This window comes from Lottia gigantea (assembly GCF_000327385.1).
Source record: "Lottia gigantea unplaced genomic scaffold LOTGIsca_26, whole genome shotgun sequence".
In the NCBI taxonomy this organism is placed as follows: domain Eukaryota; kingdom Metazoa; phylum Mollusca; class Gastropoda; family Lottiidae; genus Lottia; species Lottia gigantea.
The window spans coordinates 2,384,838-2,397,777 of record NW_008708797.1 but is presented as its reverse complement, the minus strand read 5'-3'; the positions used below and the strand labels follow the sequence as shown (position 1 = coordinate 2,397,777).

The following is a 12,940-nucleotide window of genomic DNA, read 5'->3' as shown; positions in this document are numbered from 1 at the left end:
CATCATAGTACTTAAACACATCAAAATAAACTAAGATTAACTTTTTTCCATTAGATCAACCTATTTTATTTTTCAATAATTTAGACTAGAATTTATTTATTTTTGCATCAAAGAATAAACACACTGATCATAAAGGAGACATTGATGGTATAAAAACATCATTGAGAAATCATAACCAAGTTTTAGTCAAGATAAAAGATAAAAAATGCAAAAAGGGAAAAATATCATCAAAAAATTCAAAATTATTCTCCAAAACCTAAAACCTGAAAATTTATGAAAGAAGAAGTGTCATAAGACATTCTATTTTTTGGGGGTTGATCTCAAAGATAGGATAAGATGCAATTTTATATATTTAATATGTTTTCTTAAAATTCTAAGGATTAATTGGTAAAATTTCCATCACCATAAAAAATTTCAGATTAAGACATCCTGTATCTTTTTAATAATACTACAATTCTTATATTCCATTCCCAAAAATCATGCTATATTTATAATCATCAAATACAGAATTCAAATATTGGAATAAAAATTGTTTTTGACATAACCAGATACCTGACATAGGTCTATTCTCTTCTTCTATAGTTAGCATGAATATGATTATAATAATAATGATTATGAATTTATAATGATCATGATATTAAAATAATACAATAATGAAACATTATAAGTTGTTAATGATGCTGTTACTAAAACAGAAAGAAAGAAAGCTAAAAGAAATCAGCATTCTATTATTCTGAAACTAAATCATTAATACAAGAAATATGATGTATGGTATCTAACAATCTAATTAGTACCCTCATATCTTGAATTTTTTATTTTCAACAAGTTTACATAAGTGGACATTTTCGAATTTTATTGAAATCATAGATATGAGTTTACTAAATAAATATTTCAAAAAAGAATTTGCACAAATAAACTGTGTCATGAGAAAAATGATGTGCCACTTTCAAATGAGCAACAACAAAGAAGGTTACAGCAATATTTTTACTGGAAAAAGATGGAATTATGTGCAGACATTCCTAGAAACATGCTGAATCTAAAAGCATGTACATCTAATGAGAAAGCAGTTAAGATGTGTTCCTCCAATCAGCCTTGGCATAACTTGTGTCTAATCATGAACATACATAAAAATGGTAAACTAATTAACTTAATATCAGCTCTAGTGCACAAATGCTCTTTATCATTGATAGAAGTCAAAAACCTACTTCAAGATAACCATCCAAAGCATATTTTTGTCTTTCCCCATTAGTAAACCAAAATAACCACTACATCTATGTTGCATAGTCATATATTATATTTATAATGATAGAAAAGAAACTCCGCATATTGACCATGTATATATTACAGATAGGCATATCTATTAAACCAATCAAAACAAATCATCGTAGCGTATCAAATATTTCTACTGTAACATTTCTTAATCAGATGTCAAATAATTACAAGTTTAAGATTTTAGCATTCATAAACTTGCGCTTGCAAAAATGGCTGCAACGATTCCTGAAGCCTCAATTTGATATATATCACAATATTTACGCCAGGATACAATTAATATTATCAAATATTTTGTATTATGTCCAGTAAAGGGTCAGAAATAGATTTGAAAACTCTAAGTCGAATAAGATGCTATTAATTTTTCAACATGAGGCCCTCTTTCTTTATATTGCGATATTACCCCCTGTAGCACCAATGCTCTGGTGTCAAACAATAGGTGTAGAGTTTTAAGCAAGAGTAATTTCATAGTAAGGTAGAAGAAGTTCATCAAAATAATTATATGTCGCTCACTATTAGAATATTACAATAAAATATTTGATACTATATACAACATTTAGTAAATAAAAACAGTGTCTAGTAATGTATATACAGTATGATATTGAATCTACTAATAAAATGCTGTGGTCTAATAAACACTCCATTCAATATGTACATACTTTACCACTCTGTTTCATTTCTTTAACTTTAGTCTTTTTATCATCTGATTTCTCAGTTTTCTATGATTCACAAGATTACAAATTTTAATTTACTTATGTTTCATGACAGGCTGTTGATTCGATTAGGGTAAATGTGGACATCGAAGTAATTCACCATAAACTAAGTCTGTCATTTTGACAGTACAACCAAATAAAATATAATATATTGAAAACTACAGTATTACCCTCACATCATGTAAAAAAATCATCTACTTTGCTTCAAAAGTTCAAAAATGGATATAATTATTTAACATTTCAATTATTTAACACTAAATAAAATAAAATTGTATCATGTGAAATTAGAAACAATACATTAACATTACAAAATATAAACTAATAAATAATATAGAAACAAACACATACCTTTTTCTTACTAAACAGTGATTTTGGTTTATAGGCAAATAATATACAACCATCAAATATTGGAGGATGTTCTATACTTTCATCAGAATCTGAACCCTGTACAAATAAATAGTCAAATCAGTAGACTAAGAAACCATTAGAGCTCTTTCATATCATTATCCAGTGGATGCTTCATCCAATAGACAAAACAGTACATTCATGTCCAGAAACAATGTAATGATACTATGTGTCTTATAAACAATATTGATAAAGGAAACACACATTACAAATTCTCTATAACACTTAAATATGCATTGCATTGGCTTAATCACTGAAGAAAAGAAGAAATTACTCTTAGATCATGTTATAATTCATATTCTACACAATCATTAAGTTAATATATGAAAATTATCAAAGTTAGTTACTTACCTGATAATATAAGGTCATTCCTGTTTTATTGATCATCCAATATGGACTAAATATTGTCACATCAAAACTACCATTATTTATCTTACAATGTAATCCAAGATCCTAATATACAAATTCAATTTGGTATTTGGTAATATGCAATGTATACAAATGGGAATAAATAATTTCATGATCATTTTATAGTTTGTATATCACTTCCAATGATATAATTCATTTTGTTTATCATAAATCATTAAACTGTGTTATGAGTTAAATCAATCAAGAATACTAAATATTGTTCATATTGATATAGAATGTAAAATTCATCCACTTTAAATTTATGTAAAACCTTTAAAAATTGCAACCATTTAAACCTGGCCAGTCATTAATGTTTAATATAAGATACATACCATTGTTATTCTAGTACTGCCTTCGTAAGCCTCAATAGTCCACACTGATAATTCTGGTACATCTAGTTTTAAAACACGATTTCCAGTCCAATCTCGACCACGGTAATTTGGTAACTACAAAAAACAAATGTATATCATAATAAGGATTTCGATAATGAACATGAAAAGTCTCCCACAATATCAGTTATTCTATATTGAAACACTTTTTAGGTCTTTGTTTGGGAAGATGCACATAAACATTTGTAACTAACTGTAGAGGAGCAAATACTTCATTAACATTATCATTCTACATATAGAATTGACAAAGAGAGAATCTGTAATAGAGATAGTTTATCAATAAACATATTATATAGACAGTTTCATTTCTTTACTAAACTCTACGTCATGCCATACATATTCTTCAAAATACTAATCATAGGATACTACATGGGGTTTACTATACCTATAATCTAAATATAATACACAAATATTTCTTATATACCGGTACTTATTTCAATGAAATTCAGGTAAAATAAATCATATAGGACATCTAGATTCAAGCTTAATCAAGACATTTCTGTTATAAAGTCAAGGCTATACTATATTTTTCACAACTATATATTAACAGATTGCTCAAATACCTTCCCCTGTTCATAAAAGTTTAGATTTTCTACAGTCAATTGGACACACAGTAAAAACTGATTTATCAATTAGGGAATTTAATACACCAACTACATCAATATTTTAGACATTAAAACCTTAACCAACATGTATAAAAATACAACAATTTAAAGAAAATATTTTTCAATTCAGCATATCTACAAATATAACATGCCAGTAAATCATGCACTGGCTGAAATAAAATATAATATGGATATCGAATGAGCTTCCAAGTAGTATTAAATTTAGCCTAGCAATTTTCAGTTCAGCATCAAATTTAGTTGTTACCAATTTTCTTTGGTAAAATTTTTATTTTAAACTAAAATGATAGCTAATTCAAAATAATTACAGCCTTATAGGATCCTCTTATATCAATATTATCAGTGAGCTTACAATTAAAAAATCTTGGAAGTTCATTACACATGCTTCAATTGAACTACTGTAATAACATAATATATAAAATAACATGATTATGATAACTTAATTATTATAATAAACATAATATATAAAATGTAACATAATCAATGGATTTAAACACATACCACAATCTTCAAAGGTTGCTGTTAATATAATGAATTAATATGAAGATGATGACATTAATGTTACAATGAAATGGATTAATATGACATAATAACAGTCAATGTAACACAAAATAATCCCCATGTCAAGCAATGTTCCATAAACAGATCATTTCCCACAGCAAAAATTCATTGGATATGCATGTTTGTTGAACACATCAAACATCAAACCAACAATTTTTGGTATTTTATAATCAAAAAATCTGAGAAATATTTTTGGAGAAAAATAATTACTTACAGTTAATGCCAAGGTACTATCATTAACTGATGCATGATGTAATGGAACATTCACACCATCTTCTAGTGTTGTCTCATCAGCTGAACCCTGTAAAAAAGAAGATTTAAAATTCTATATCTTGAACAGTATATCAATTTTCCAGATAAAACCACCATTATCTTACAAAGGTTCAAACACAGGTTTGTTATTTTTCCTCTCCAGTAAACATTTCCAGCAAAGACAACCAATAAACATCAAAAATCACCAGTTGTCAAACAAATAACCCCTTATCCTGATTTTACATTCAAAAACATATGTTTGAGCTAAAAAATCTTTTCCAGGACAAGTCACAGTTAATTTAACAAGATAGTTAAAATAGATCAAGTCTGTTCTGTATTTTGATATTTGAATGTATTACTGACCTCTAATTGATATTTTACAGACATTGGTAGTAAATTATGTAATATAACTGTAGGATGTAAATTTAACATGTAACATTTAGAACTTTTATCATTACTAGCTTCAAAATATATATCTTCTACTGTAGGATTTACCTAAAATTCAAAATCAAATTTCTTCTATTAGTTACAACTTAAATTTGAATCTGCCTCAGGTAAGAAGTGATGCCAATATTGATGCTGTTGTCATGCATTGACATGATGTCAGCTCACAACCAATATGAAACATTTAACATTTCATGTAAAGTTGAATGTATATGTTTTTAAGTATAATTAAATATAGCAAACTAATTGAAAATGATAAAAAACAGTTGACAATCAGAATATTTTACAGTGCAAAGAATCAACACAAATCTTATTGAAATGAGCCCGATCTCTATTGCTGAAAAACGTTTTTGCATCTAAGGTATACTTACATTAAAATAGAATGATGGTTGTCCTGGTGCATTCTTACAGCAAATTTGTTTCATATCACCAGCATTCTTCCATTTATAACCATTTTCTGAGTCCATATATCTGGAATATACAAAATTGACATCACTTTAAAATAACTTGTACAAAAACTTTTTATGAAAAATCATAAACATTTTGCCACCACCATTAAGCTAATTTTTATCAGAGCTGTTCAGTCAGTACATTTGGTGAAGGGAAAACTTTCACTGAGCTACAGCAGTGTCTACATACAACCCTACATTATTGTTAGATTATAAGAAGCATGAAATCACTTACTCTCCATCTAATGGTTTAAAATATAATTCACCATGAAGGCTATATACAGCTGCTAATGGTACACTAAATATTTCTCCTTCGTAGGCTACTCCACAAGTCTCTAATTTAGTATCACCTTTATATAATATTTCTACTGGCATAGTTAGATTATTACAGATCTATAAAATATAACATAAATATATTCATAACAACTATTTTCAATGATAGTAGCCAAAAGAAAGACAGGATTTACCTGATAATTATGGAATTTTCAGGGACTTGTGGCACAACAAATAATCCATGGGAGGATGACAGTTCTGGCAGACTTTTTCATTTATCAATGATGTCAAGTTCTTGATGCAGGTCAGACAGGTAGATATGAAAAATGGCCTATCAATTGAAACATGGCCATTTATGCAAATTTTCACTCATCTATGTTCACTTGAATCGAAATACATACCTGGACAATTGACCGTAATGAGACTATTTTCTGACCAACATTAGTATCAGTACAACATACAATAGACCACATATCACCAGAATGTGAACGTTGATTTATCTGAAATAATCTCTTCTCAGCACGCTTTATGACCAATTCTCTTGTAGCTCCAAACTGTTCTACCTAAAAAATACAATAACATTAGAATGATAAGTTGGGTTATCTAGTTCAGTTCAGAGTTCACTGTTATGGTATCAAAAATCAAAATTAACATTTCAGATCTAAAATTACTATTAGGCTTAAAAAAGTTTCTATTGTTAAAGATGTCGATAGATTTTGAATATGGCAATAGATATAAGATGGTAAATTGTTACATAAAACATCCAATATTTTGTATAAGCAAGACATATTTCATATATCTTGTAAATTTCATCAGATTCAATACCAAAGTATCAAGCCAAATTTACCTGGAAGATGATCTTTTTCTCTACACCTTGTTGTGTAGCTTTAATAACGGAAGCTTTAGGTGACATAGACATGACTGATCCTGGTTTTTCATAGGTAGGTAATGTCTCCCCGCTAGCTAACTTTACACGGCCACTCAATGAATTATCAGGACTCTACAAAATACATAGTATTTCACTTCAATAAATTTGTTTTTAAAACTAGTATACATCTCATTCACCTTCTATCACTTTACTGTTATTTTTACTAAAAATGTTCACAGGTTTAGCATAGTTTCCTGTTCCTATCTGTAAAAACAATGCCTTGGCAATTTTCCTAGCTCTGGGTCTGATTCTAAATAGTAAGATCAGATAATAATAACTTTCTTTGTTAAACTATTTGTCCATTCAAAAATCAAAATTGTCTTATTTCTTAACATCTATCGCAAAGGAAAGTTTGCTTACCTGGAAGGTTGTGTCTAACTTCAATAATAAATCTAAACCAGTCTGATTTTTAAATACATAAGGACTTGTAATTTCATCTTTCTGTGCTCCAGGTTTGACTAGATTATAGGCATCATTAAATGACTGAAATATAAACAAACACATTACATAAAGATAGTGGACCACAGCCATATACGCCCACCACGGCATGCGGATGGTAAATATTCAAGTTTTTGGGGCAATAGCAATAACTCTGCTTTTAACGGTCGAAAATAGCTCAAATTCAAACTTGATCTTCGTTTCATGAATATGTATACACATACCGAATTTCATTTGATTCCTTCAAACACTCTAGTTTTTAGAGTGCTGACGAGCAATTGATGTTGATAGAAGCACTTACTGTATAGAGGTTAAATGGCGATAACTACTCAAAACTGACGTAAGAGGCCTAATAAACGTTCTCAAACCTTTCGATTAAGGTCCAATAACATCCATTTTAAGTTTCATCAAAATCAGTTGAAAACTAAGAGTAATAGCATATTCAAGATTTTGGGGCAATGGCAATAACTCTGCTTCTAGCGGTCGAAAATAGCTCAAATTCGAACTTGATCTTCGTTTTATATATGTATACACATACCGAATTTCATTTGATTCCATCAAAAAATCTAGTTTACAAGCAAATGTTGACGGACGATCGACGGACAGACAGGGGTGCCGACAATATATGTCCACATAGAGAGATGTGGGCGTATAAAAACATTAATCATTACACATGTAGCTAATTTGTACGAAGTTTTTACAAGATTGTAAGTGAAATTGTAAAATTCTTTGACTTCCAGTAATATACATTTTATGATAACTGCCATAACAATGCCACTTTTAAGATTCAAATTCATAAATTTCTATCTATAAATTAAGATGATGGACATACCTTTCCTAGTTTACCAAGTACTTCTAAACATGTTTTGGTCATAGTTATATTGAGATTATCAACTGATTTAACATTGATAGTCATTTTAGGTGGTGGTAGAACAATATTATCAACATCAGTTTCTTCTTGATCTACTGGTATAATACTATCATCAGCAGCAACAACCTAATTATAAAACAAACATCTTTATTACACTCTTGATTCACCATCCAGATTACATCATACTGTGGCATATTAGATCATGCTCACCCTTTTAGAACACATGATGTCACTCTATGAATTTTATCTTTTGGAAAATTTACTACAGGTATGAAATATGTAAATAATACTTACATTTAGATTGAGATCCCAGCGATGTACTTTACTATCTTTAACTACAGGTTCTAATAATGGTTCCCATACAGCTAATAATTCATTATAATATGCCACTTCCAAACTTAATGATGTGTCTACATACAGCTACAAATAATATTATTCATTAATCAATAGTGTACAAATCTGTAAAATTCACATGTGTTCTGAGCATTAATCACATTGCTTTTCTTTTATTTGTGGATCAGTGCAATTATGCTGTGTACTTTTTACTTACCTGTGAGCTCCAGTTTTTAACTTCACCTTGAAATGATGATTCTACTATTAATAGTGGTACAGTACGTTTACCTACACCACCTTCTAATTTTATTACTAATGATGATAGTGATATAATCATCTATAATAGACAACAATAATATACATTATTTACATTGATATATAGTTAAATACACATAAATATATAACTATGACATTTGTATTTCTTTATTTGCATATTAATACTTTCTCAAAAAGCAAATCTAAAAACAATTTATGCTTAAATATCAACAGACCAAAGAAGATTTATTATCATTATATCCTGAGGATATTTCAACTAAACAGTCAGTCTTTATTTCTTCTGTTTATATCTTTACTTATTTTCTTTCAAAACAAAATTGCTTCTAACTTTAACATTGATTACTATATACTACACACTAGCTCATGCAAATAATGACGCACAAGGCAGCAAAACAAATAAACAACACCAAGAAAATATCAAGATAGCTTGCCAGGCAAGGTAACATACGCCCACTACTGGCTGTCAGAAATGATAACAAAATCTTTAGTGGCTTAATAATGATTTTTCAAATAATATTAAAATCATCTATAAGTCAAGGCAAAAACCTGAAACAGTTCATTAAGTATCATCAAATTCAAACATGAACAATGTCTCATCGCTGTACACACAAGGGCAATAACTCTGATTACCAATTTCTAACTTGACTGAGATCAGATCAATATATACATGCATATGTAGTTTCATCTCTATCGTGCCTACAAGCCAATAGCCAAGTCAAGGGCAATAACTCTGAAACAAAGCATCCGATTATTATCAATTTCTGATTTTACTGATCTCATCAATATAAACATGCATACCAATTTTCCTCAAGATCAGATAAAAACTGTTATTACTAAGTCAAGGCCAATACCTCTGAAACAGTTCATCGGATTATTACCAATTTTCGAACTTGACCCAGATCTCATCAATACATACATGTATACCAAGTTTCATGAAGATCGGATGAAAACAGTAGCCTCTATCACGCCTACAAGAAATGTGAACGGACTGACGGATGGACCAATGGATAGGGGTGACGCCACATTTCCATGTGGGCGTATAAAAAGGCAAACAACAAATCCCAAAAAACAAAAGATTGAATTAGTTTAATTACTGACTTATAATTTCTTATTAAGATAGCAGCCTAAGTTCCCCATCTGATCAACTATACATTTAACAGGAATAAAGTTAGCAACTATCTGATTAACTTTAATTTTAAATAATAGCTTGGGACCTTCAATCTGAGAACTCAAAACCCTTGATTGAGTACTATACTACAGTACTAACATCAATAATCATTAATTGTACAGTTTGAAAACAATAAACCATAAAACAATACCATATACAATCATTTGAATATAGCAAGAAAAAGTGCAATCAACAACCCAATATTTTTAAAACTATTTTCTTATAACTTGTCCCATGAATCAAATATATTTTTTGCTTCACTAATTTTGTTACAAGGTGATAAGTCAGTATATTTGAGTATACTTCCATACAATAAAGAGAATGTTTAATTTCAACTTTAACAACAAAAATGTACACAAACCAATACAGTTCCAAAGGAAGAATATGACGAAATTAATAATACATGCCTATGAGGTTAATTATAGAAAAAGGAATGTGTCAGAATGCTAAGAAAGGTAATGGCAAGTGCAAAATTTAGAGGAAAAATAGCGTGAAATTAACCTGTTCTTTTCTTGTGACTTTAGCAACCTGTAAATAAGTTTGATGACAAGATGATAGACAAAGTGATCAATATGGAATGGATATGGAATAAATTGACCTTCAACCTATAAAAAGTGCCAAGTGATGGTCAGAAATTAAGCTACATACATAAAATGGTTTCTTATAATTTTAAAGTGTGAATTAAACTTTGGGCATAACAAGGAGTAAGAATAGCTGTAAGAATAGCTATAAATATTAAAATATCAATGAAGTTGTTAATAATGATACCAGACCAGAAATTTGGGCAATACAAATCAAAACCAACCTGTTCACATCTATCACCTTCTCCTTTCAATGGTGTACCACTCCTGTCATCTTCAGATTCTTCTGGTTTTTGTGGTAGTTTTGTAAACCAATGTGAGTCTTCTGTCACCTTTTTTGTTGCCCACAAATCAGCTGGTATAACTTCTTGGTTACTCTTTTCATTTTCACTCTACAAAACAATAAGTAAGAAATAAGTATAACAAAACACAAGACAATATTATGGAATATAACACACTTCTTTAATAAGGTTGGGCACATAACGTTTCAACACAATATACACGTGTTGTCATCAGATGTAATGATAAGAAATAAGTAAATATATATTAATAAAATGATTCTACACTGACATTTGGTATCTGCAAGATATCATTATAACATACAAAAGTTAACTCTGATATGACATAATATATTTGGCAGCTATTCAATGGATTAAAAAAAAAATAAATGAGATTATTATGAGATCCATGTAAGGCATTCCCACAAACTACACCAGTTCTTCAAATTAGGACAAAATTGATAATATTTGATAATAAACTTACTGGTTGAACTGAGAATCCACTAGCTACAGCAGCCATTGTTCTAATAGTAGCTGGTGATATATTTAATATAATATCAGTTATATTTACATCCATATGATGATCTTTACCATGAGGTGCACTACTAACTAGGTTGATATCACATGGTGGTAGAATCTAAAATATACAATTCAATAGCTTTACTAAAGTATATATTTTATCAGTAACAAGTTGGAACAAATACAAATACAAGACAATAAATAGTTTCTAGGTTGAAACTATATAAATATCTCTTCCTTTAATATGTTAATTAATGTTTCTCAAGACTAAACCACAGTTTCAAACATATGACATTTTTTTCATCTGCATCTACATCACTTTATAATGTAACCTACATTTGGTTCTTCCTCTGGTACTGAAAAGAAATAATTTTTCATTTTTGTTCAAAAAACTTACTTTAATACCAGGTAGTTCTCGTTTACTATAAGAACATGATTTTATATGTAATCCTTTAATAGCAGCTTGCATTGTCTGAACATCTGGAGTTTGTCTCATTTTAAAGAAAATTTCAGTCTGAAAAAAAAAAAAAAAAGACAATAAAATTCATAAATCCAAATGTGTGTCTACTATTCTGAATAAGTCATTACTACTCCCTGTCAGTATCGCAATTTTTCTGTTGTTAGCTTATAAACTACTTGATAACTTTGATAGGGCATTCAACTTTCTCCAAATGTCGTTTAAATGTCATGCAAGGAAATAAACTTTATATAAGAATTTTGTAATTATTTTCTATACTTGATGTACTTAAGGAATGAAAATATGTTCAGGTCGTTCCTTATAATTAAATCAAACTCAATGATAAAAGTAGTCCGTTAAGGAGGTTATATTTACATTCTGTTTACACAGAAACCGAATGCATGTGACTGCTGTTATCCAATCAAATTGCATGATACCATGTAAATGGAATTATGATTTACTTATATATGATTTAACTTACATCTAATATAAGAGATGTAGTGTCAGGATTAAGTTGATCTTCTATCAGTATTATTTCTGGTCTTTCCATAGTAAATACTATATTCATTTCACCTTCTACCGGTGCATCTATAGCCTCTTGTTTCTTCACTAGTTGTTTCTCTGTAAATGCATGTTATCTTGTTTATTTACAATTCAAATAATTAAGCACAAACATGATCAAAACTGTATTGTTATGATTAAGTCCATCACAGGCACAGCTTGATTTAAGTAAGAGTCAATACGAGTAAAGCTTGCTGAAAAGGGGCCAAAAAAAAGATTATATGTTAAGTATACAGCCATTTCAGTAGTCTGCTTTTACAAAACTGTTTTCCATTCAGTTATATTTACATTTCTACTATCACTCCCTTCAATAAACCAGTTAGCCAAACCGTCGTTTATTTTCCAATAACTGTAGTTTGTCACGTGACAATAAGGCGTATGAATACATCGAAAACGAAAACAAGGATTGACCCATGTTTTTTTTACCTAGAGTCTAATCTAATTTTACAATTTATTTAAATTTACAATTGTTGTTAATATTTCAATGGAATAATAAATATTTGATAATTCTATCATCCAAATAAGACTGTCTATTTATAGAACTATATTGTTAGGGGCGGGTCGGTGAACTTGATTGACAGATATCTGTGAATTAAGCGACATCGGTTTCGGGTATTTTTACAATTAAAAAATAGAACATTTTAGCGTATTTTATCAGAAAAGTTAAACCAATGTAAATATAAGGAATGAATGTGGATCTTGTTATCATTATGGGGAAATAAACGCTGGTTATCATGTGACAAG

General features: G+C 29.3%; 1 protein-coding gene across 1 annotated transcript in view; it reads right to left on the bottom strand.

The window, feature by feature from the left end:
- The window catches only part of LOTGIDRAFT_160876 (hypothetical protein), a gene marked incomplete at both ends in the record, with an annotated part of 47,847 nt that overhangs the window by 10,371 nt on the left and 24,536 nt on the right, over positions 1 to 12,940 (bottom strand). Inside the window, 18 exons of the mRNA XM_009056055.1 lie at positions 1,929 to 1,988; positions 2,331 to 2,426; positions 2,739 to 2,840; positions 3,128 to 3,241; positions 4,583 to 4,669; positions 4,984 to 5,115; positions 5,436 to 5,535; positions 5,749 to 5,906; positions 6,188 to 6,349; positions 6,634 to 6,786; positions 7,075 to 7,197; positions 7,985 to 8,149; positions 8,318 to 8,443; positions 8,574 to 8,693; positions 10,606 to 10,773; positions 11,144 to 11,296; positions 11,576 to 11,692; positions 12,117 to 12,256. Coding sequence (XP_009054303.1) covers positions 1,929 to 1,988; positions 2,331 to 2,426; positions 2,739 to 2,840; positions 3,128 to 3,241; positions 4,583 to 4,669; positions 4,984 to 5,115; positions 5,436 to 5,535; positions 5,749 to 5,906; positions 6,188 to 6,349; positions 6,634 to 6,786; positions 7,075 to 7,197; positions 7,985 to 8,149; positions 8,318 to 8,443; positions 8,574 to 8,693; positions 10,606 to 10,773; positions 11,144 to 11,296; positions 11,576 to 11,692; positions 12,117 to 12,256 — 2,276 coding nt within the window. The remainder of the gene's footprint in view (positions 1 to 1,928; positions 1,989 to 2,330; positions 2,427 to 2,738; positions 2,841 to 3,127; positions 3,242 to 4,582; positions 4,670 to 4,983; positions 5,116 to 5,435; positions 5,536 to 5,748; positions 5,907 to 6,187; positions 6,350 to 6,633; positions 6,787 to 7,074; positions 7,198 to 7,984; positions 8,150 to 8,317; positions 8,444 to 8,573; positions 8,694 to 10,605; positions 10,774 to 11,143; positions 11,297 to 11,575; positions 11,693 to 12,116; positions 12,257 to 12,940) is intronic.